Source organism: Mesocricetus auratus, unplaced genomic scaffold, assembly GCF_017639785.1.
Source record: "Mesocricetus auratus isolate SY011 unplaced genomic scaffold, BCM_Maur_2.0 Super-Scaffold_100004, whole genome shotgun sequence".
Classification (NCBI taxonomy): Eukaryota; Metazoa; Chordata; class Mammalia; order Rodentia; family Cricetidae; genus Mesocricetus; species Mesocricetus auratus.
Window position 1 is genome coordinate 88,719,191 of NW_024429189.1, and position 25,877 is coordinate 88,745,067.

A 25,877-nucleotide genomic window follows, 5' to 3' on the forward strand; every position below is an offset into this window, starting at 1 on the left:
TTCCACACGGAACGGTCACTGACTTCATGTGTCCATATCATGTGTGGTTTACTTAGGCACCCTGCTTTTTTTCATTTTCTTTGTTCATTTTATAGTCAACCCTATAGATGGGAAGAGTGAAGGGTTCCTCATTACAGAGTTAGAATGAAACTGAATGGCACTGAAGCTGTTAAGTCTCTTCTCCTCTGCAACATAAGAAACTCAGGCCACGCAGTAAACATGAATTTGATGTTATGACTTATCATTGCTCACCCAGTTAGCTTTGCTCCAGAGCCTGGTGTGAAACTAATCCCTAATATACATAAGAAACTCAGAAACTGGAAAAACAGACTTACTCTGAAGCTGCAATGATAACTTTTGGCTTTGACAATATCCATTCATCGAACCTCATGAACTTTTTTCATCATCACATTGTAAATCCATTACAAAACCTCATAAGCAAGAGGCTTTAATTCAATGGCTGAAGTTTAAAGAAAGTGAACCTCCCCCACCAAAAGGAATTCTAAAGTAACGACACCCAAAGATTAAAACATTAATGACTAACTTACCCCCCATTTAATATGCTCCCATTTCAGGCGCCTTTGTACTTGCCTTCTGGACTTATCCTGGGGAGAAGGATGCATTCTTGTGTTTGCTGATCCCACCAGTGAGCCCAATTCAGCGCAATTTTATGGTGCTGCTCATTAAACTCATCTTTTTGATCACACTTGAGGAATGTGTCCAAGATAGATTTGTGCTTGAAATAGTCCTGTTCCTTTATCCAATAGCTAAAAGAGTGACATATTATATTATATATATGTAATTTTTTAATTTGTTTGTTTGTTTGTTTTTCAAGGCAGGGTTTCTCTGTGTAGCCCTGGCTATCCTGGAACTCACTCTATAGTCCAGGAACTCAGAGATCCACCTGCCTCTACCTCCCAATATTAAGGGGATTAAAGGTGTGTGCCACCACTGCCCTCCCAGCTGATGCCCTTCTTTAAGATATAAGCTTTAGCTTCCTGAGGAATGGATGCTTGGCTCCATGTAAGAAAGGTGTGCTCACAGTTATTACGGATGAAATGCTACCCACAGTCTTCCTCCATGAGTAGGTGTGGGGACTAATGAGCCTACCTGGGAGAGGACTGCATCTGCACATTTTCTGGGAAACGTCCTGAATAAAACTTTTCAACTTGAAGAACAAAATCTACAGTTCTTCTTTCTTTTTCAGAAAAACATTCCTTTTCTTTTAAGACTTCAACCTTGGATAAAAAGCAATTAAAGACCACACAAAAATCAAGAACATTTGCAAAACAAAAGCCATGAGATTAAATGCCATTTAATAATTGTATTTTGGGGTAGAGAATGTGGCTGGTAGAATGTTTGTTTGGCATGCCTCAGGCCCTGGGTTTCCACGGTGCCACAAAGAAAGATTTGGGAGAGTGGGAGGAAGAGGAAGGGAGAGGGAGAGAAGAAGAAGGAGGGAAGAAGGGAGAAACAGGGAGGGGAGGAAATTGTATTCTACACTAAAATTTTTTTATTCCATTATCTATTTTGTATGTGTGTTGTGTGGCATAGTGGGTATGTGTAGAAGCCAGAGGACAACCTGCAGGAGCTGGGTTCTCTCCCCCACCACGTAGGTTCCAGGAATAGAACTCAGGCAGTCAGGCTTGCCATTAGGAACCTTTATCTTCAGAGTCACCTTGCCAACCCTCTGAACTGCATTTTTAAGTTAATGTACATTCATACAAATTTTCCTTTACCATAATGTCAAATGCCAAAATACTCATAATCATTAAAAGGGATTATCATGTTTACTTATATATTTCTGAGACACTGAAATTATTCATTTTAGTTAAAAAAATTTTCACCAAAGAGGTCTAATAAAAATGTAATCCACAGCCAGCCATGCCTGGAATCCTAGCATCCAAAAAGCTGAGGCACAAGGATTAGGAGTTGGAATCAAGCTTGGACTACATACCAAGAGCCTGTCTCAAAATGAAAAATGGAAGCTACACAGTCGCACCTTTACCTACCAAAAAGTCCCGTATATTTTTATCAGTTGTATAAAAGCATATCTTGAGCAACTCATCTTCCACATTGAAGCCCTAAAATAAATAAAATTTTAAAAGCTTACATTTGTAAATGAACCCATTTGAATATAAATATGTTAGATGCAGACATGCTCTCCTGTAGACATGCATCCTGCTAGAGCAGCACACTGTGTCTGCTCTTGAGAGTATCTACTTTCTAAGTCAGTTATATGTACCGATTGCTTGTCTCCAGAGTCCTTAGTTATTTTCCCAGAGCAAAGGCAACACACAGAACAATTTAAGTTAATACCAGGCAACCGAGGGCCAAGAAAGACTACAACAATCTGCTACAGTGGCTTACTTGTAACCAAAGGTTGACAGAAACAACAAACACATCTGCATTTCCAGAAAAGTTTCCCTGGGCAAGACTCTAGCTATGCAGCTGAGGATCAGATCTTAATTTAGCTCAGAAGCCCTGCTTCATCTAAGACTTCTCTTCTCAAATGAAGCAAAACTAGGGAACATAAAGCCCTAAGGCAGTACACAATCCACCAGAAAGTTCAAATGCAGATGTAAGGGCTCACATGAAGAAAATAGATTGTTCTCCAGCAACACTGAGGCCCTGTGCATGACAGGTATGAAGTCTTCTATGACAACCACTGTCTCAGAAGGTAAGATAGTACAAGCACTTGAGCGCCTATGACAGAAGGACAGTGAGTTCAAGGCCAGCCTGGGCTACATGGTAAGACCATGTCTAAGAACAAACAAAAACAATGGATGTGGAGGCTCATGACTGTAATCCCAATATGCTGAAGCTGAGGCAGGAGGATCATGAATATGTCTGAGGCCAGTCTGGGCTATAAAGTGAGTTCTAGGCCATCCTGGCTTACAGAGAGTCTAAAAAAGAAAAAAAAAAGGGGGGTGTGGGGTGAAGTCTTCCTGCACATCAAAGACAAACAGATCATCACCACTCACCATATTCCTCAAGAGCACGGAGGCTTCCTCTGCATTACTCTTTTTCAAACTGTCAAACACCAAGTCCAGGCCTACCCTGACCAGCTCCTCCAGTCGTTGAGCAGAATGATTAGTAATCCTGAAGAAAGTTTGTGCCTCTGCTATTTTGTTACTTAAAATGGCATCTGCAATAACTTCCTAGGAAAAAGAATAAAAATGTAAGTTTGAGTTCCTTGTGGTTTTCTTATTATGATTACTAATACAGAATATGTATAGGCATTAGACACCTACTAAGGGGCTTTTGACTGAAAATCTTCTTGGGAAGGTGTGTGGGCTGCGAACTGACTCCGCAGCCCAGGACCCCACAATGTGGAAGACACGAAGAGAGCACCACTGATACGGGCTGTGATACCTGCACAGAAGGAATGCATTTAAATAAGAGTGACCGCAAAGGGGGTCAGGTGCCCAGGGACATGTGACTTCTTAGCAGAGACGACTGATCAGAGGACAGTATTCTAAAAGGAGGGGCACTGTGTACAGAAATGCAAAATGAGCCTGTGTGTGCATGAGATACATTTCATCCTGAAATGTATGTGGAGCCACTGTAAGACTTTAACAGCAAGAGGCCATACGTATCAGACACTTACTTTAGGAAGCAGCATGGAATGGACAGAAAGTAACTGAAGGTCAAGATAAGGAGGTGTGGGAAGGCCACTGCAAAAGAACCTCTGGGTTCAGATTAAAGATCTGAACCCAGAGAACAGAATGGAGGCTTTTTGAGACAGGGCTTCTGGATGTCCTGGAACTTCCTCTATAGATCAGGCTGACCCTGAACTTACAGAGATCTACCTGTCACTCTTAACAAGGCCTTAATAGCACCATAAATCACATTATCCATGGGCAAAACTGTGTGAGCACATGCACACATAGGGTTCTGAGACCACAGCTTACATCACAGTTAACTGCAGTCCCCGTCAACACCCACCCCCATACAACACAGGGAAAGAGTTAAAGATGAGGGATTCTGAGAAGAACCAGGAGTGCTGACAGTGCTCTAGAACACACTGAAGGGAGGAACACGAGAAGAGAGACCTGCAAAGCAGACAGAAAGAAGCAGACCAAAATTAGCCAGAAAGTGAGCTTCTGGGAAGAGAGGGAAGAAGAGAACGAGGAAAAGCAGTCACCCAACGCTCCCTGTCCGCCGCCCTACAGCGGCAGTCCTGAGGACACGGCCAAAGCCATGCTTATCCCATTCACTTTGCTGCTATCAGCACCTGCACAGCCATCGGCTCTGCCTCTCCAATCCCATACTCGGCGCAGGGGGAGGGACTCTCCCAGGCTCCCCAGTCAAACAGACAGCAGCACATTTTTAACTAATTACTACTGTGACAAGAGAAGCAGACAGATGGATAGATGGAAGGTTTAAATGGCAAAAGCATTCATTTGAATTTGTAACAAATAGAACTCAAGTGGCTTCCTAGTAATACTGTCATAGGACATCCCTAAGATCTAACTGCCAGAAGAAATTACACTTATCTAGAAGTCAAAAACTGCATGAGGCCAAAGTGGCCTGGAGAGAATGTTGGCACAGGTCTATAACCCAGCACTTGGGAGGTTGAGATGGGAGGACCATGAGTTTGTGCCTACCCTAGCTGTAAAATGAGTTCAAGGAAAGCCTGGGGTAGTGAGACCTGGTCTCCAAAATATATAAAAATTAAAACAAAGTTCCGGGCCCAGCAGGACTGCTGGGGGCTGCCATCTGAGATGGGTTTAGGGCTGATCTTGTGTCAGACATGGCATTCGGAGGGCACCTGATTATGCACAGTATTAAATTAGCAGGACCTAGAGATACAGATTTAAAATCATGCCCAGAGAACCCACATCAGTAAAACCAAAGCTCCATATCATATGTACAGACTCTAAATTCCATTTCTCCTGGTGTTTTCTTAGGCTATCTGAATCTGGTAAAGAGATATATTTACCTCAAAGTTAAGTTTTTCCCAAATTTTGCCCTCCTTTACTGTGAGGACATCTTTGTTTACTTCATATTCATCAGTGGCGTCTGCTGGCTTCCAAGGAAACTTTATCATGAAAGTCCGAAGTTCACTGATGTAGCTGGTCAAAATGTCCACTCCTTTCTGTAGATGCTCATCTATCTCTGCGAAAAACGTAATTTTCCAATTTGCATGTGCATGTAAGTGAGTGAGTGTACACGAGTATGAGTATGTTCATGTGCAAGCAGGCACAAAAAAATGGGGGGAGAACACACTGCATACAACTTGTTGAAAGGAATTCTGGGAGTAGTCAAATTTCAAAAACAAGTATTTTCAAACAATAAACCCGAGGTGTTTTCTCTCTCTACAAGGAGTTGCATTAGCACAGTCCTCTTCAGTCTAATAAACGTTATCCTTAGATCTTCCTGCCAGTGCTCTTAGTGTCAGATCATTCCCTCACTCTGCTCTCTTCCCTGTGGTGCCCCTCACTGTGGTGTCCCCTCACTGCCGTGTGTCCCCTCACTGCCGTGTGTCCCCTCACTGCGGTGTGTCCTCTCACTGCGGTGTGTCCCCTCACTGCCGTGTGTCCCCTCACTGCGGTGTGTCCCCTCACTGCGGTGTGTCCCCTCACTGCGGTGTGTCCCCTCACTGCGGTGTGTCCCCTCACTGCGGTGTGTCCCCTCACTGCGGTGTGTCCCCTCACTGTGGTGTGTCCCCTCACTGCGGTGTCCTCACTGTGGTGTGTCCTCACTGTGGTGTGTCCTCACTGTGTGTCCCCTCACTGTGGTGTGTCCCCTCACTGTGTGTCCCCTCACTGTGTGTCCCCTCACTGCGGTGTCCCCTCACTGCGGTGTGTCCCCTCACTGCGGTGTGTCCCCTCACTGCGGTGTGTCCTCTCACTGTGTGTCCCCTCACTGTGTGTCCCCTCACTGCGGTGTGTCCCCTCACTGCGGTGTGTCCCCTCACTGCGGTGTGTCCTCACTGTGTGTCCCCTCACTGTATGTCCCCTCACTGTGTGTCCCCTCACTGCGGTGTGTCCTCTCACTGCGGTGTGTCCTCACTGCGGTGTGTCCTCACTGTGCTGTGTCCCCTCACTGCGCTGTGTCCCCTCACTGTGTGTCCCCTCACTGCGGTGTGTCCCCTCACTGTGTGTCCCCTCACGGCGGTGTCCTCACTGTGGTGTGTCCTCACTGCGGTGTGTCCTCACTGCGGTGTGTCCTCACTGCGGTGTGTCCCCTCACTGCGGTGTCCTCACTGTGGTGTGTCCTCACTGTGTGTCCCCTCACTGTATGTCCCCTCACTGTGTGTCCCCTCACTGTGTGTTCCCTCACTGTGTGTCCCCTCACTGTGTGTCCCCTCACTGCGGTGTGTCCTCACTGTGTGTCCCCTCACTGCGGTGTGTCCTCACTGTGTGTCCCCTCACTGCCGTGTGTCCCCTCACTGCGGTGTGTCCTCACTGTGTGTCCCCTCACTGCGGTGTCCCCTCACTGCGGTGTGTCCTCACTGTGTGTCCCCTCACTGTGTGTCCCCTCACTGTGTGTCCCCTCACTGTGTGTCCCCTCACTGTGGTGTCCCCTCACTGCGGTGTGTCCCCTCACTGTATGTCCCCTCACTGTGTGTCCCCTCACTGTGTGTCCCCTCACTGTGGTGTCCCCTCACTGCGGTGTGTCCCCTCACTGCGGTGTGTCCCCCTCCTCACTGAGGTGTGTCCCCCTCCTCACTGAAGTGTGTCCCCCTCTTCCCTGCGGTGTGTCCCCCTCTTCACTGAGATGTGTCACTCTTCCCTGTGGCTTCCCTGTCTTTGTTCTGACTAGGAATGGCACAGCCCACCCTCACCGTTATTCCTACCTTCAGTGTGAACAAAAAGCTCCTTTATTTGTTTGTTGAGGAAAGACAGTGTGAGGTGAAGCAGCTGCTCTGCAAAGTGCTTGCTTTGGGTCTCAGAGTCACTTTCTCTAATTGCTGAGCAAAGCAAATCCAGGGCTGGTGTCATCTCTTCCACCTCTGGGAACGAATGCAGAAATTAACATGGAAACTCTCTCTCCAACATCAGCACATCCAAGTGTTAGCTGTAACAGTCTCAAATACATAAACAAGGTCCAATGTCTTATTTTCACAAGCTCACACACCTCTGTGAAGGCTTATTACTTGCAAACCCCAATGATTCCAGTCATTAATAAACATTTACTGGTATTACTACCAGACTTGGTGTTTTATAAACTCATTTTTTTTTTCCTTTTCAACAACCCAATAAATGCTTACTTCCTTTCCACAGATAGGAGACTGAAGTTCAGGGAGAGTAAGTCACTTACCTTAGCTAATTCTGAAAGTAAACAAAATGGCAGAGTCAAAATTTGAACTTAAAGCCGGGTGAGTTCCAGGACAGCCTCCAAAACAATACAGAGAAACCCTGCCTCGAAAAACCAAAAAAAAAAAAAATTGAACTTAAAGCCACTCCAACAGACAGGTGGAGGACAGGAGTGGAACACACTCTGAAGTCTCTTTGCGATTGAGGGCCTTCTCGCGAGATTCCTGTTTATCTCAGTGTCTGCTCAGTTTGCAATTGCATGTGTGTAAAAACTGTGGGGAACACGGGCCCAGGAAAGTTAGCGAAGCTTTTTCTTTTTTTTTTTTTTTTTTTTTTTTTTTGATTTTACAAGACAGGGTTTCTCTGTATTGTTTTGGAGGCTCGCGGCTCTCGGTCCAGCCCGGCCTTGAACTCACAGAGATCCGCCTGCCTCTGCCTCCCGAGTGCTGGGATTAAAGGCGTGTGCCGCCACCACCTGGCTGAGAAGCTTATTCTCATGCATCTGGTTTCAGATCCATTTCTGCCTTTAGCAGTGCAGGTAAGAGAAGAGAGAGAGAGTCAAAACTATCCAACAGTATGAGTGAATAGTGTTGCTGATGGAACACTATTCAATACGACAAAGTAGAGAGAAGAGGGGAGGCAGAGGAGGGGGGAAGGAGGAAATATTTATATGAATTTGCTTCTGTTTCTGGTTTTTTGTTTTGTTTTTTTGAGACAGGGTCTCACTATGTAGCCCCGCCTGGCTGGCCTCAAACTCACTATATAGGTTCAGTTGTTCTTGAACCCACAGCAATCTGCCTGCTTCTGCCTCCCAAGTACTGGAATTAAAGCCCTGTACCTGGTTTTATTTCTTTTGAGATGGGGTCTTATACAATTCTAGCTTCCTTCAAATTTACTAGTTGGTACAGACTAGCTTTAAGCTTGTAATCCTTCCTCCCCACCTTTAGAAAGGCTGAAGTTACAGGCATGCAACACCATGCCTGGCTGACAGAATACTCATTCTATTTTATGTGTATTAGTTTTGCCTGCATGTATGTATATGCACCACGGTGTGTACCTGGTGCCCAAGGAGGCACCTGTCTAACTCCTGGAACTGGAGTTAGACAGTTGTGAGCTGTCATTTGGTTGCTGAGAACTGAGCAAAGGGATCAAGACCATGCTGGGGAAACCCACAGTAACAGCTGACCTGAGCAAGAAGGAACTCATGGACCCCAGTCTGACAGTTGGGGAACCAGAATAAGACCAAACTAGGCCCCCTGAATGTGGGTGTCAGTTGGGGGGTTGAGCAGTCTATGGAGCCTCTGGCAGTGGAACCAGTATTTATCCCTAGTGCATGAATGGACTTTGGGAGCCCATTCCCTATGGAGGGATACACAGGAGAGGGCCTCAGTTCTGTCCCAAATGATGTGACAGTCTTTGATGATTCCCCCATGGAAGGCCTCACCCTCCCTGAGAGATGGAGGGAATGGGAAAACATGAGGGAGAGGGAACTGGGATTGATATGTAAAACAAGATTGTTTTTAATTTAAATAAAAAGTTAATTAAAAAAAGAAGAGCCAAAATCATGAAGAGTTGCTAAAGTAGTGAAAATTTTCATAACAAATCCCAGTCTACAACTGTGTAGTTAAAGTCCAGCCGTCAGCATATCTCAGCTCAGAGATGGCTAATTCCCGAAGAGTCATTCCCCTCACATGTCACTCTCTTGAATCTAAAAGATCATCTTGTTCTTGCATATAAAATACAGAGCACAGCACAGGGTATCAACAGTAAACACTGCAGTACCTGGGAGTGGCACTCTTCTAGAACTAAGGACTGAACAAACATCTCCCATGTGGCAGACCGTGCTGCAGCATTGAGCACTCCAGCCCCTACCCAGAGAACATTTACAGATCCTGACAAATTCCCTCCGAGTACATACGCTCTGTAAATGAGTTCTGACAAGCAGCAGGCCACTATAAAACACAGTAGTAGGGTGGAGAGACGGCTCGGCAGTCAAGAGCGCTGGCTGCTCTTTTGCAGGACTGGGGTTCCATTCCCAGGACCCACATCAGGTAGCTTACAACCATGTGTAACTCTAGTTTCAGGGGCTCCCTCTTTGGGCCTTCAAAGGTCCCTGTACACATAAGCACACACACACATACACATAAACTATAAAAAAACGGCAATACTCTGAAGATGTCTAAAGTATGCATATAGAACTACTTTACTTACGTCTTAAATATAACTGGGATGAAAAGTGATGCAGCTGATCAGGAACAGGAGGTTTTGAAGATGGAGTAAGAAGATTTTCCTTGCTCTTCAAGAAGAAATCTACTGTGTCTAGCTGCCGATTTTCTATGCCAGCCTAAACGTGGAGAGGAAAGAAACCAGAGGAGTTTACCCTGTGTTTGCTGAGGGTTGGGAGGACTCCTTAACTGTAGCCATTAGCACAGCCCATAAGGCAAGACAGGCTCCCAAAGAAGACTTTGCCACATGTTATTATTATACTGTGTATGGATTAAAGCAATATTAGAAAGCTGGAGAAAAAAGTAATCAAGTTAAACACTGCAAAGCTTGGGGTTGGAGAAATGGCTCAATGGTTAAGATCACTTACACTCTCTCAAATGACCTGGATTCCATTCCCAACACCTACATATTGCCTTAAACCACCTGTAATTCCAGTTCCACAGCATCAAAAGCCCTCTTCTGGCCTCCATGAGCATCAGCCACACACATGTAGGTAAAACCTTCATACTTATAAAATAAATCTAAAAAGTTAAAGAAAACTGACAGCTAAAATGAAGATATGTGGGGACTATGAACACAGAAATAATGCATTATGATCCCTATATGACTCCAACTCTGAGATGCTGTACCAGCAATGTCTTGGGTGCTGCAGAGCCTTCCTGGAGAGGAGTCTACCAGCTGGTCCTGTCCACAAGTCAGCAACTCACTCAGTAGTCTTCTGTCCAAAGGTGGTGGCAATCCTTAGCCCCAAACCCCACCCATCTCTTCAGCTGACTTACTTTTTATTGTAAACACAGAGGAAGAAATTAGTTGCATTTTTGGAAGAATAAGAATGTTTGAATCAGATAGCTTGAAATACACACAACCATACTTGGACTTGTTGGACCTCCCACTTTGCCCTGATTATGAAATAGTATAATGAGCAAATATGGGACAAAACAGAACACAATAAAGCAGGAATGATTTACAGACCCAGATCAGCCAGTGAGCCCATCAAGACTGGGATAGTTTGGTCTACTTGGAGCAGGTGCATGGCCAGCACCCAATGGGGCCCTATGCTTGCTTTAGAGCTCTCTACCCCAGGCTCTTAGTCACAACAGCCCCATCCACGGCAGCCCTCTGCTTAACACCGCAAGAGTTTTAACTCGGCACACTCAGGACGCACGCTTGGACATTCAAAGAGAGGAGAAGGTGGATGTGACACACATATGATACCAGCACTGGGGAGGGTCAAGGCAGGAGGGTCGTGAGTTCCAGGCCAGCTGGGGCATGTAGGCAGACCTCTCTCAACAAATAAATATAATCATAAAAGGCAGGAGCCACACTTCTGTGGGATTCACCTTTACTACTTGGGCTTGGTTGTTTCCTCATTTTCTCACCTTATCTGCTCACATTTGAGAGACTTTGCCTCTAAAAATTTAATGACCTCCAGAGACCACACTTGCATGTAGTTCATGTGTGGTCAGTAGAGGATAGATATATCTTCTTACATATACATGCAACACAATGTCATGAAGTGGGTGAGGTATGAAAAAAAGACTTTAAAAGGTTGGAAAGGAGCTAGGGATGGCTCCATGGTTGAGAATGCATAACGGTCTGCAGAGGACCTGGGTTCAGTTCCAGGCACCCACATGGAGTCTCACAGCCACCTGTAACAACAGCTCCAAGGGATTTGATGCCCTTGTTTGGTGTTCAAGGGCATCAGCACTCATGTACACATAACCCTACACACATGCACACACCACTTGTACTCAGCTCTCAGGAAGTAGAAGTAGGAAGATTAGGAGATCAAAGCCAGTCTTGGATATATAGCAAATCTGAGACTGGCCTGGGATACTCTTACCTTAAAACAAACAAACAAACAAACAAACCACTAAACAAAAACCTTGAGAGGCTGCATCGTAATACAGAAATACCCTGACTCTTATTCTAGTTCCTTTTTTATTAGTATATTGTGGTCACTTGATTGGCCATTCTGTCTATTTCTTAATGTATAGAGAGAGAATAAAAATTACTTAGTCATGGGTAGTTCATGTGATTGTTTTAGGACCAGATTAGGTAATTTCATATAAAAGAATGTGTGAACTATAAAATGCTATATAAATTCAGATTATATATTCCAAAGCTGGATAGGAAGGAGTATAGAAATAAAAAATCATTTCTACTCTGCTCTCCACAGCTTGCTTCTCAACATATTAGCTTATCGTGGTCAATCTTTCTGTCACATTATCTTCTTAAAATGTTATTCATTATTATTATTATTATTTTTACGAGACAGGGTTTCTCTGTATTGTTTCGGAGGCTATCGGTCCAGCCCGGCCTTGAACTCACAGAGATCCGCCTGCCTCTGCCTCCCGAGTGCTGGGATTAAAGGCGTGCGCCACCACCACCCGGCAATATTATTCATTATTACCTCATATCTTTAGAGCCAATAAATGGTCAGGCTGGAGATGAAGGGTGAAGACAGAGACTACATGAATTCTTTTAGTCACTCATTCACACAAGGGCATGTGACAGCCAGTGAAGTAGGATGGGCTGTTTTGTTACCTCTAGAGCATGTATAGGAATTGAGCACCGTCCCCAACCATTGAGATGACAAAGGGAGTCCACAGTGCTGGCACTTCCATGGATCATTAGTCTGTTCAAAAACTCCTCTTGAGTTAGACCAAACAAAATCAGAGAGAGACCACTTTCTATAGGAAAAATAAAAGTTAGTATTAATAAGTTAATAGGAACTTAGATCTTAGAATCATGATTAATTTTTAATTACCTAGTACTTTCATACTATAGCTAAAATACATATATTGAGCTGGGTATAGTGGAGTACATCTTTTACTCCAGTACTTACTAGGTAGAGGCAGGTGAATCTGGAAAAAAATATAGGCCTGTTTACAGAGTGAGTTCAAGGCCAGTCAGGACTATAGAGTGAGACCCTATCTCAAAGAAAAAAAATTAAGTCACTGTGTGTATGTATGCGTGCGTGTGTGTTACTCTGTTTATTAACTACTATTTTACTGCTGTGATAAAACACCATGACCAAACTTGGAGAGAAAAGGGTTTATATCACATTAAAATTTACCATCTTTCATTTCACAAAGGGAAGCCAGGGCAGGAATCTAGAGAAACTGAAGAGCAGCCATGGAGGAGTGCTGCTTACTGGGTTGTTCCTCAGGGCTTGTTCGGCCTGCTCTCTTATTTTAGTGTTTATTTTGTGTATGTGATGTCTTGCTGTGTGCATGTATGAGCACCACATGCATGCCTGTTGGGATCCCTGGAAATGGAATTATAGATACTGTGAGGTACCATATGGGTGCTAAGACTCGAACCTGGGTCTTCTGTAAGAGTAACAAGTGCTCTTAACTGTTGAGTCATCACTCCAGACCCTCAGTCTGCTTTTTATAAAACCCAGTCCCACCTGCCCTTGGAGGACACAGTGGGCTGGGTCCTCCAAAGTCAATCATGATTAAGAAAAACCCCCCAATCAAATTGCCTATAGGCAAGTCTGTAGGACTTTTTCCCAGTTGAGGTTCCTCTTCCCAGGTAACTCTGGCTTGTGTCAGGTTGACAAGAAAAACCAACTAAGACAGTCCCCACATTGTTAATTAGCTGACTCTTTTTATTTATTTTTTATTTTTTATTTATTTTTGGTTTTTGAGACAGGGTTTCTCTGTGGCTTTGGAGGCTGTCCTGGAACTAGCTCTTGTAGACCAGGCTGGCCTCGAACTCACAGAGATCCACCTGCCTCTGCCTCCCAAGTGCTAGGATTAAAGGCGTGCGCCACCAACGCCCGGCTCTGACTCTTTTTAATGTATTTATTGTATCTACTTATTGTGTGAGTGTGAGTGTGTGTGTGTGTATGTGTGTGTGTGTGTGTGTGTGTGTGTGTGTATGTGTATGTGTGTGGACACAAGTTTGTCAAGGTGCATATATTTGAAGATCAAAGGACAACTTATGGGAGTTAGTTCTCTTCTTCTACTATGTGGGTCCCCAGGATAGAACTCAAATGATCAGGCTTGGTGGCAAATGCTTTTACTCAATAGGCTATCTTGCCTGTCCAAGAGTTCTATATTTAAAACACTGATTACAAGACAAATTTTTATAAGAACAATAGGCTAGAGAAGCAGCTTAGGAACAGAACATTTGCTTAGCATACATGAGCCCCTGGGTTAGATCCCCAGCACTATAAAAACAAATAGTAAAAAAAACCAAAAATGTATACTATGAAATGACACTAAAATTGACATTTATACTTCACATTATCTTGTACAATTAATACCTGAAAACTTTATTTATAGAGGTGTCAGTTACTGGTTTACCAAAATAAAACAAGTAACAACATACTTCTATATACACAAAATATATAAAGGGCTGAGAATGTTCCTCAGTGGTAGAGCACTTGTCTAACACACACAATACCTGAAGTTCAAGCCATAGTAGGGGAGGGGGGAGGAGGGAAGGAAGGGGGAGGGAGGGAGGGGGGTCAGCACTTCCTGACATGGTGGTACACACCTGAAAGGCCTGCCCTTGGGAAGCTGAGGCAGGAAGACCATGGACACTTCCTGGCTGGCCAGAGCTACACAGAGAGACTCTGTCCAAAACAAAACAAAAACCAAGCCAGGTGTGGTAGCACATTCCTATAATCTTGGTGTAAAGAGACAGAGGCAGGAGGATGGCCACAAGTTTGAGACCAGCCTGGTCAGCATACCAAGTCCCTGACTGGCCAGGACTAAGTAGTGAGATTCTTCTGTCTTTAAAAAAGCAAAATAAATCCAGGCGGCAGTGATGCATGCCTTTACTCCCAGTACTCAGGAGGCAGTAGATCTCTGTGAGTTCAAGGTCAGCCTGGTCTACAAAGTATACTCTAGGACAGCCAGGGCTGCTATACAGAGAAACCCTGTCTCTGAAAACAAAACAAAACAAAAAAGGCAAAATAAAACAAAAACAAAAAACTAGGAGGTAAAGAAGAAACAGCAGTTGAATCCCACACTATTCAACGTAGCAGGTTCTAGCACCTACACTGAATGAATGCATCTTATATGTAAACTGCTCTACAATTGCAGCACAGGGGTCAGAGGTCAGGGGAAGTGCAAGAAAAGTCCAACCTGAAATACAACAGCCACCAGAGAATCCCAACTTCACCCCAACACTTGAGTTTCTATAAAGAAAGGCAGGTCCAGCAGGCTAGAGCAGTGACAGCTACAGTCTGTACTTTGTATTTATGTTATCTTTTTTGGTTTTTCGAGACAGAGCTTCTCTGTGCCTTTGGAGGCTGTCCTGGAACTAGCTCTCGTAGACCAGGCTGGTTTTGATCTCACAGAGATCTGCCTGCCTCTGCCTCCAGAGTGCTTGGACTAAAGGCGTGCGCCACCACCGCCCAGCTATTTGTGTTATCTTTCTAAAAAGCCTACACTAGGTGTGGTGGTGTAGGCCTCTAGTTCTAAGAATTGGAAGATACAGACAGTAGGTTAAGTGTTTTTGTTTTTTGTTTATTTTGGTTTTTTGACAGAGTTTCTCTGTGTAGCCCTGGCTGTCCTGGAACTCGATTTGTAGACCAGGCTGGGCTCGACCTCAGAGATCTGCCTGCATCTGCCTCCCAGGCCTGACCTAGGATCAATTATACACATACACACACACCAAATTTGAAGTCAACTGGGGCTATGTGAGACCCTGCTTTAAAGCCAAATAAAACAAAACCCAGTCAGTGCCAAGCAAAATGAATACGCAGCATACGCATGGCCCATATCAGCTAGCTTGTAACCTCTGCTGTGTAGACATACACATGGCCCATACCAGCTAGCTTGTAACCTCTGCTGTGTAGACATACGCATGGCCCATACCAGCTAGCTTGTAACCTCTGCTGTGTAGACATACGCATGGCCCATACCAGCTAGCTTGTAACCTCTGCTGTGTAGACATACACATGGCCCATACCAGCTAGCTTGTAACCTCTGCTGTGTAGACATACGCATGGCCCATACCAGCTAGCTTGTAACCTCTGCTGTGTAGACATACGCATGGCCCATACCAGCTAGCTTGTAACCTCTGCTGTGTAGACATACGCATGGCCCATACCAGCTAGCTTGTAACCTCTGCTGTGTAGACATACGCATGGCCCATACCAGCTAGCTTGTAACCTCTGCTGTGTAGACATACGCATGGCCCATACCAGCTAGCTTGTAACCTCTGCTGTGTAGACATACGCATGGCCCATACCAGCTAGCTTGTAACCTCTGCTGTGTAGACATACGCATGGCCCATACCAGCTAGCTTGTAACCTCTGCTGTGTAGACATACGCATGGCCCATACCAGCTAGCTTGTAACCTCTGCTGTGTAGACATACGCATGGCCCATACCAGCTAGCTTGTAACCTCTGCTGTGTAGACATACACATGGCCCATATCAGCTAGCTTGTAACCTCTGCTGTGTAGACATACACATGGCCCATACCAGCTAGCTTGTAACCTCTGCTGTGTAGACATACACATGGCCCATACCAGCTAGCTTGTAACCTCTGCTGTGTAGACTCAAGTCACAGGAGGGCTCTCCAAGTTAAAACTTTATATTACCCTTGCTATCTAATATTAACATTTAGCTGAGGGGAAATAATTTAAATTAAACAAGGGCTGGAGGGATGGCTCAGTGGTTAAGAGGTGTTCTTTCTGAGGAGCCAGGTTCAATTCCCAGAACCCACATGGCAGCTCACGACAATCTGTAGCTTCAGACCCAGGGGATCTGATGGCCTCTTCTGGCCTCTGCTGGCTCTAAGCATGCATGCTGACAAAACACCACATACATAAAGTAAATTACAGCACATGAGGCAATGTTACATAGAATAACACCAAGTTTCCTCCCAAAATAAGTACCACTTTTCAGTAAGACTAGGCATGTGCTGGCACCATAGACCAAGAGGTCATACCTGGACTGGCAAGAAAGCTTGGTGTGTAAAAGACCTCCCAGCCTGATCCACATGGTTGAAAGAGAACCAACTCTCACAAGTTGTCCTTGACCTCCACATGTGTGCTTTGGCATGCCCACACACACACACACACACACACACACACACACACACACACACACACACACACAAACCAACGGGTGAGAAACAAGTAATTTTAAAAGAGCAATCACACCTCTAAGCAGTGTATTCCAATCAGATACAAGACATGCTCACCTGTCAAAACAAGGCACAGCTGCTGGTCTCCACTGCTCTCTACAGGAGTACACTTCTGGCTAAGAGAAAAACACTGCATGCTCTGGGTCTCCAGGTCCCAGAGGACAATGGTGCAGCTGGTCTTTCCTACTGCCCAGGTAAACAGTGCAGTAAACCCGGTCACAGACAGACACGTGAGCTCTGCGGGCTGCTCTTGTTCACTCAGGTGCATGGTCTCCCATGGTCTTCTTGGATCACTAGTCTTGATGTGCTCCTTCTGTGGAAAAGCACACTGACCATATGTGACATCCCCTGGGATGAAAACGTGGTTTGGCACAATGGGAGTGTGGTTTCCAGATCCTGGGGACTCCACACGTAAAACACCCTGGAACCAGGGAGCACAACAGGAAGCCTCTGGTTTCTGGCTCCTTGTTGTTTCATTCAATGATGACAGCTGGGCCCTCCAAGACCTGGAAGACAGAGCAGTGCTTAACACCATCACAGGAAGGGTACCAAGACAAACACCAGCCACGGTAACCATGCTCGGAATGGCAGCTTCTACCTGTAGTCCCAGCACTTGGGAGGCAGAGGCAGGAAGATCATTCTGACTTGCCAGCTCTACATAGCAAGCTGCAAGTCAGCTAGGAGTGCATTGCCTCCAAATAAATAAATAAATAAATAAATTATATCCACCACATAGAGATGTTTCATGAAATATGTCAGAAGGACAAAAAAAAAGTGTTTATACCTATCGACTTGAAAGGCGACTTTGGTCAGTTTCATGCTGTGGACAGAGCTAGCAAGGTCGTCCTCATCTAACCCAGTAGGCCCTTCGATTGGAAGGTCTTCCAGTGTTCTTTCACATAGTAGGTCTCCTGGGTGTTGCCTACATTGGAAAAGAATGACAGCTCTATCAAAAAAACCTCCAAATTTGTGTCACAAGTGCTTGTGGTTTTGTGTGTATGTGCTTAATTTTTTGTTATTTTTTTTTGTCCTGTTGGTTTTATTCTTTTGTTTGTCTTGATTTTTTTTTTGAGCAAAGAGAGGGAGTGAGGGAAAGACAGAAAGAGGGGCAGAAAGACAGAGGGGAGAGAGAGAGAGAGAGAGAGAGACAGAGACAGAGACAGAGACAGAGACAGAGCATGCAGGGAGGTAAGGAAGATCTGGAAAGAGTTGGGAAAGGGAAGGAATATGATTAAAATATATTGTATGAATTTTTTAATAAAAATGGACATGGCATACAGTGAAGAATGGCATAAATGTTATATCCCCAAGATTGTAGTCTCTCTAACCTCCCTTGTAGAACAGTGATAAAGTCAGTATCAAGAATTTGACTCTATGAGCTGGAGAGATGGCTCAGCGGTTAAGAGCACTGGCTGCTGTCTGGGGGATTGGGTTCAATTCCCAGCATCCACATGGTGGCTTCTAATCATCTGTAACTCCAGTCTCTGCAAGCACTGTACACACAAGATATACACAGACATATGTGCAGGCAAAACACCCTTATATACAAAACAATAAATTTCACAGTACCAACAACTGCTCTGTGCAGTAGTTCATTTCACAAAGTAGGAAGAACATTTACTGTCTAGCATACTGCAGCTGTCATGATGACTCTTCAGTCTTTCAGCAACTTACAGAAGTATAACCCACTTCGCAGATACGAACACTAAGACTCAAGAGAAACATGAAACCAGGCTAATTTAACCATAAAGTTTGGGGTTTAATTTTCTTTTTTCTTTTTTCTTTTTTTTTTTTTTTTTTTGGTTTTTCAAGACATGGTTTATCTGTATTGTTTTGGAGGCTGTCCTGGAACTCACTCTGTAGACCAGGCTGGTCTCCAACTCACAGAGATCCGCCTGCCTCTGCCTCCCGAGTGCTGGGATTAAAGGAATGCACCACCAACACCTGGCGGGGTTTAATTTTTTTTAACATTTACTTATTTTGGGGGTGGAATAGAAAGGATCCAGGCACTCCACAGAATGCACGTAGAAGTCACATTTTGCCAGCCCAAAGCTAAGGTTTTTGATAATTCACCATACCATAACAAAGCAGGATTTAGGCCAGAGTCAGTAAATGAGCAAGTTTGTGTGTGAGAGTTAAGATGGGACAGTTGTGTGGAAAGAGGATTATCACATCTGAGACACTGTGCTAGCCAGAGCACAGCAAGTAAGCAGCATGGTGGAGTGACGTGAAGCCAGAAAGCTGGCAGGGGACAGATGGTTTTAGGAGGAAAGGCAGCTAAGGAAGGATTTAGGCAGAACTACAACATGGTCACATGCAGAACGTAGCTAGGGAGAGGGGAAAGCATTTAATCTCATCACACACTTCGGGAGTGTTGAACGTGGAGGGCATCGTGTTGGCATATGACAAGGGAATGATGAAACTGAGCCACTGATGAGGCAGACATCTTAATGATGCCATTTTAACTACTTTGGAGAAAATGGGTTTAGGGGATGGGGGCAGACACAAGAAGACTGATCAGGCATTTGTTAAAGCAATTCAGGTAAGAAGACAGTGACACGGCTTGGGGTGGAAACAGACTGAAGAGAAGAAGACAGCCTGGAGGGACACCCAGGAGGAGAATGGCTGCTACTTGTCTGTTAACTGGACATGGACCTGATACTGAAAAGAGATTGTAAATATAGAAAAGGAAGAGAAATAGAGAAAGGTCTGTGGGGGTGGGGGGAGGAAGGGATGAAACTTCATTAAACACAGGGAACCAAAAAACTAAAGGAGGTCTCACTAGACATCAGATGGCTTCTAATTCCTTTAAAATGTAGGAGGCAAGGTCACTCAGGAAAAGGGAAGAGTGGGTCTGAGGAAAAATAGAGGATTAAAAACATTTTTGTAAGTCCAGGTATGATGGTACACACCTATAATCCTAGCCCTGGGAGGCAGAGGCAGGCAAGACCTTGGGTTTGAGGCCAGTCTGGACTACAGAGCAAAACTTTCAAAAAAAAAAAAAAAACTACAAAAGGGGCCGGTGAACACTGCTTTTGCAGTTTTCTCTCAAATGCAAAACTGCTTGGGTGTAGGCACTGCGAAGGCAGACTAGAGATTCCATTCATGGGTGATGTTCTGGCAAGCCAAGTGCTACCATGGAGCAAGCAAGAGAAAACATTTGGCTGCATTCAAGAACTGACTAAACAACGGGTCACAAAGCCCGTGCCTGAGAGGGAGGGAAGCGAAGACGGGTGGAGGACGCACAGAAGGTCAGTCCGTTGGAAATCCCAGTGAGGTCAGAGGGCAGGCACTGGGGGACACCAGGTAAAAAGTTTGGGAAATTGTGTTGAGCGGTATAGAGCAGAGATGTGGAGGAGTGATTTCAAAGGCTGACAAAGCCCAGAGTTTGGCTATGAGAATGGACAGCTAAGATAAAATGGAAGGAAAAATCACTCATGATGAATGGAAAGAAAAAAAACCTCAGCTACTCAGGAGGCTGAGCTGGGATGATCACTTCAGCCCAGGAGCTCAGGGACCAGCCTGAACAACACAGCAAGGTTCCATCTCAAATGGGAGAAAAAGATTGAAAAAACAAACTATTAGATGGGTTCTCAAAGAGCATTTGCAAACTTTATTGGAAAAAATGAAAAAAAAATAAGAACTATATAAAATTACACAGTTAAGCACTAAGCCCTAGCTCAGGACCAGGAAGTGCCACACACACTGGAGAGGAGAAAGGCATGGGTAAGTCTGAGACTCTGGTCAAGGGAGTGCCTGTTGAGTACAGGCTTTCAAGAAAGCTGTACATGTCAACGGAGTTCCAAAGGACAGACTGGACAGGAGAAAGGATTCATGTTCTGTATCAGGGAAAGAAACACTAGTACAAGGTAGGAACAACACCTTAGGGTTTCAGAGCACACTATGAAAAGTAAGTACAAGCCAGGCGGTGGTGGCGCACGCCTTTAATCCCAGCACTTGGGAGGCAGAGGCAGGCGGATCTCTGTGAGTTGGAGACCAGCCTGGTCTACAGAGCGAGTTCCAGGACAGCCTCAAAAACAATACAGAGAAACCCTGTCTCGAAAAAACAAAAGTAAAATAAAAAAGAAAGGTAAGTACAGTCAACGCCAGAGAACTGGCACTCAGCAGCATTTGTGAAATGATAAACACAGATCACTTGCTTAGTAGGACAGACTGGTCCCTAATTAGCTGTGGGGCACAGGACAGAGCTCTAAACATACACGGCACCGGATGAGGTGACTAGGCCTTCTTTCCCCATCATTCAGGCTGTTTTCAATGAGTGATCAGGAGACATTCTACACATACAGCATATGACTGATGAGTGAAACCAGTCTATGGGCAGACGAGAACAGTCTGAGGAAACTAAGCACCCCACTCAAAGATTTAAAAACAAGGCCAGACATGATGGCCTCACTTGTGATCCCAGCACTGACCAGGCTGGAACAAGAAGACAGGCGTTTGAGAGCAGCCTGGCCTGCAGAGTGAGACCTTATATTAAACAAACAAACAAAAAACAAATCAGATCACAACATCTCCACTAACTGAAATTCCATTGATGTCTACTAATTTTTAGAATAAATCACAAATAAGTAAATAACCATTCAAAACAAACTGGGGTTTGAGTCTATCTCAATGGTAGGGTGCTTGCTCACTGAACATGACTGAGGTTCTGGATTTGAACCCTAGAAAACATCACAGCTATAAAGATACCTGAACTCTTTTTTATGAACCAACAATAGGCAATAAAACTCATCCAAAACATTCCCAACTACTCAGGAATTTATCTTAATCATATCAAGGAGGAATCAAAAGACTAAATGGTTTTGAATGGCCCTAAATATTGCTAGCTCATAAATGTTGAGAGGCTTATTTCCAGATCATCAATTGCATAAGAAGATTATAAAATCAACAGCAGCTAGCAAGCTCATGGAAAAGCAACATAAGAAAGCATTCAGCATCGCTGAGGTTCTTAGAAGGCCACAAGTTCAGTTCCTCAGAGGGAAACACCCGTGGAAATCCCCAGGCAGAAAAGGTAGCTGAATATATCTTGTCATACTCCTTTAAGAGGAACATGAGCCCCAGTGCAGTCAGGATCCCAAGCCACAAAAACAGCAAATCCAACAACAGGTAAATTCCATTCCCTTCTACTCTTCAATAGGACAAGGAGGGTGTGGTATGTGAAAGTGAGGGGTTTTAAACTGTACAACCCTGATTATTTATTTATATGACATAACACCATACAATACCACTTAAGTTGAAACCAAACCTATGCTATACAAGTCAAAATACAAAGGCAGTCAGCAGTCATTTACACATTCTTTACAGTAACAATCTTACTATAGGAGCAGTCATAAGATCTAACTGCATAGAAAACTGCTTTAAAAAAGTTAGTGAGTATATTTTAAGCCTTTTGTGGGTCTATTTGCCTCAAATGAGAAATATGAGTCATCTGCATACCTGAAATACAAATTTAGGTTAAGGGCAACAGCAGTACTGGATGAACTAACAATCACCAAAACATCTAAGTCTGGAGACACTTTCAATGAGGTGAAGGAAGAAACGCTGGCTGCCTCCTGCTGCTCAGAATCTCCTTGGAGAAAAGCCAAGTCCACATGAGCTACGTGCATGCCATCTGCAGTGTCAAAAATATCTTTGAACTAGAGTTAAAGAAATACCCATTTTATATACACGACCCTTCAAGTCCCAGAATGAGAAGTGCTACTGTCCAGATCACTACAACCTTGCAGGTCTAGCAGAAGGCCTGGAAACTGAGGCGCCCTCCAATGTAGTAACCAGACAACCATGGAGCCTGCGGAATAACATGCTGGTGTACAGTTCTCCCAATCTGCTGTGCCAGACACTGAGGCACTATTTCCCAGGGTAAACCCCATTTAACATTATACATTAGCCATACCCAAATATCATCATCTCAACATGCAACCAACATTAAAAGCTGAAGACATCTCATTTTCTTGTAAGCCATCAAAATGTAAGTTACACTTCGAATACAACTAACTTTGGATACTAAATTTTCTCTCTCCCTCCTCTCCCTTCCTTCCCCTTCCTTTCTCTTCTCTTTTTTCCCCTTCCCTTCCCCTCCATTTCCCGTTTCCCTTCTCTTCCTCTTCCCTTCCTTAGTTTTTTGAGACAGTTTCTCTATGTAGCCCCAGCTGTCTAGGAACTTGCTCTATAGATCAGGCTGGCCTTGAACCCAGAGATCCACCTACCTCTGCTTCCTGAGAGCTGGGATTAAAGGCATGAGCTACCATCTCATGCTTGGATACTAAATTTTCATCAGAAATATCTCACCAATATTTAGACCGCAAGAGTTATAGTTGCAACATCAAGAGAAACTGGGCAGGGGATGAAAATAAGTAAGTGGAGTGCTTTTCGAGCTCAGGAAGCCCTGGGTTCAATTCTCCAAAACCATACAATCTGAGCATATTGGTTCAAGCCTGCTATCCCAGGACTTGGGAGGTACAGGCAGAGGACCAGGGGTCAAAGGAGCATCCTTAGCTAAATACAGAGCACAAATCCAGTCTTGGCTACATAACACCCTGTTTTTTTAAAGTCTGAGAAAATTAAGTTTATTCTAAATATACTTAAACTCCCTGATAACCTAACCAAGTAAGTATACATATGCCTAGACAATTCCAGATGGTAAGCCTCACACACATAGCATCTACTGCAGTAGATGACAAATTCGGAAGTTAAAATTAAGTCAGTCTAGTGTTCTATGACATTTCTTTGTGAAAAACAATATATCTAAAATGGAAAAAAGCATCCCTTATGGAGGCTGAGGCAGAGGCTAGCTACAAAGTATGCTGCAAGGTACATTCTAGACCAACCTCAGTTACAGAGACCCTGTTTCAAAAGCCCAAAATATAAGGTGTGGTAGTACAAGCTTTTAATCTCAATGCTCAAGTCAGAGGCAGGGGGATCTCTGGAAGTTAAGAGGCAATTGGCCTACACAGTGAGTTCCAGGCTATCGAGTACTATATAGTAAGACTCAGCCTCAAAAATAAGTAAACAAAGGGTCAGTGCTGAACATAGCACCCATGAGGCCTCAGGGTCAATCCCCCAAAACATAAAGGGATCATCCATCCCTTTACTTCAGAAATAAAAGTCTCAAAAATCATATAAGAGGTCATTTTTTAAACCTTCAAAATAATTTTACTGCTAGATACAAAGTATAGTATTTTCAAAAGCTGTTAATACTTATGTAAATCATTAAAATGATGTAATTATCTGGGTGTGGTAATGTATAATGTATTTGAGTATTTGAGGTCTCAAAAAATGATGGAATCATCATAGGACAAAGTTATATTCATGTGGAAAACACATGTATTATATCATAAGTAATCATGCATGTTAACAGACACTTAAGAAATACAGTTTGGGTAAATAAACAAAGAATACAAATATGGGGAAGATTATTATGACAATAAGAATATTTCTATACATTGAAAAATATAAATATAGTTGAGCATTTTATGAGAGTATTTTTCCCCTAAAAATACTTAACTAAAAACTAACTACTCACCCTTCGCTCCAGCTCCCCCAATTGAAAGTATAGAAAGGCTCATCTTTCTACATATTAACCAACATGTTTATGACCAAGGATACAGATCCAGCCTAATGTACTCAGAACAAAAAGAAGTCCCCTGCAAAGCTGCACGTCAATAACGGTGTCTGCCGTCTGTGCCGGCAAGGGCAGTGAGAAGCAGTCCAGTACACTCCCAGATTCTCTCCCCGCAAAGTCAATGCGGACGATGAGACAGCTGTTGATGAGCAGTAATGCTGTCTTGTGAAATGACAGAATTCTCAAAGATTTGAAGGAAATACCTGTGAAACAAAAGGATATAATCTCAAACTCATCAATCACACTTTTACAGTTGGTAGATGTGATCTTATAAACATAGAAAAAAACAGATAAAACAAAAGAAAACTGCACTTATTCCAACTCAGAGCAGTTACTGTTCATATATGTGGACATAGGCATTAGGAGGTAGGTGAAGATAAAGATGGCTCACAATGTCCCAGGGTTCTTTTTGTTTAAGCCTGAAATCTCAAAGCACCAGAATTCGGATTCAAAAGGGCTGAGTTACCCCTGAGATCATACCAAGTCAATCCTTAAGGAAAAAGAAGGAACCTTATAATCAAGGATAAAAAGGATGTTACTATCTTGAAATTAGAGGCCCAGGCCAGGTGGTGGTGGCACATGCCTTTAATCCCAGCTCTTGGGAGGCAGAGGCAGGCAGATCTCTGTGAATTCAAGGCCAGCCTGGTCTATAAAGTGAGTTTCAGGACGGGCTCGAAACCTATACAGAGAAACGGTCTCAAAAAAACAAAACAAAACAAAAACTAGAGGCCCAGAAGCTTGGATTTCTGTTCTCTGTCTGCAGCTCATCAGGCGAAGACACAGTCAATAGTTCTGTAAACAGTTTATGTCAGCACTGTCTAGTAAAATATAAGAGTCACCAACTAATCCATGAGAGAGATATGATTCAATGTGACTAACAGCCAAAGAAACAGGTGAACTAATTTAATATGTATTATTTAAATTATATTATGATATATTAATATAGTATACACATCCCATAATACAATATATAATATGTTGATTAATGTATTATTTAACTTATTAAATAATTGCATATATTACTTAGTTTAATTAACTTCTCATAGAAGATGATGGTTATAGAAGGTCATGGTGGCACACTCCTGAGATGACAGCACTTGTGAAGCCGATGCAGGAGGATCACATTTGAGGGCAGCCTCCACCACACAGTCAGACTGTGTCTCAAAAAAGGAAACAAAAGTCACAAACTTAAGCATGACACTTACTGACTCCTTGATCTTCAATGAGCTTTTGCAGTGTCTTCCCACAACAGCTGTGTAATAAGGTTGCAGTGCATCCTCCATCTTTCAGATCAAATTCATATGTGAGCAGTTCATAATCTTCACTAACAGCAAGCAGCTTGGGCTTGCCTGTGGATATGCTGCTGTCATGAGAGTCCTCCCATGCGAAGCTAAGAAAAAAAGTCTAGACTTACTGTATTTCAACACCCACACTCCAAATTACCACAATAGCAGGGATCAAAGGGCAGAACAGGGAGAGCTTGGTTCACCCGACAGCACCAATTCTGCAGTCTAACTTAGGAGAAAGAAACCTACTTTAGGACTCTCTTCCTTCTCCCCGCTTCTCCCCATGTTGCCCCTCTACACCAAAAGTAGGGGATGAAGTGAGCACAGGACAAGGAACTGCTTC

General features: G+C 43.8%; 1 protein-coding gene across 2 annotated transcripts in view; it reads right to left on the minus strand.

Annotated features, from left to right (window-relative positions):
• Spg11 (SPG11 vesicle trafficking associated, spatacsin) overlaps positions 1-25,877 on the minus strand; it is a 66,881-nt gene that overhangs the window by 37,963 nt on the left and 3,041 nt on the right. Inside the window, exons 2-14 of one of the 2 annotated variants that reach the window (XM_040746169.1) lie at positions 25,454-25,638; positions 24,233-24,451; positions 22,064-22,256; positions 17,391-17,528; positions 16,664-17,112; positions 12,039-12,184; positions 9,477-9,609; positions 6,806-6,961; positions 4,946-5,121; positions 2,985-3,161; positions 2,013-2,084; positions 1,111-1,238; positions 592-767 (exon numbers count right to left, since the gene is read on the minus strand). In XM_040746169.1, the coding sequence (XP_040602103.1) occupies positions 592-767; positions 1,111-1,238; positions 2,013-2,084; positions 2,985-3,161; positions 4,946-5,121; positions 6,806-6,961; positions 9,477-9,609; positions 12,039-12,184; positions 16,664-17,112; positions 17,391-17,528; positions 22,064-22,256; positions 24,233-24,451; positions 25,454-25,638 (2,348 nt within the window). Of the gene's footprint in view, positions 1-591; positions 768-1,110; positions 1,239-2,012; positions 2,085-2,984; positions 3,162-4,945; positions 5,122-6,805; positions 6,962-9,476; positions 9,610-12,038; positions 12,185-16,663; positions 17,113-17,390; positions 17,529-22,063; positions 22,257-24,149; positions 24,452-25,453; positions 25,639-25,877 lie in introns of those variants that run through there. The other variant, XM_040746170.1, reaches the window with a different exon arrangement.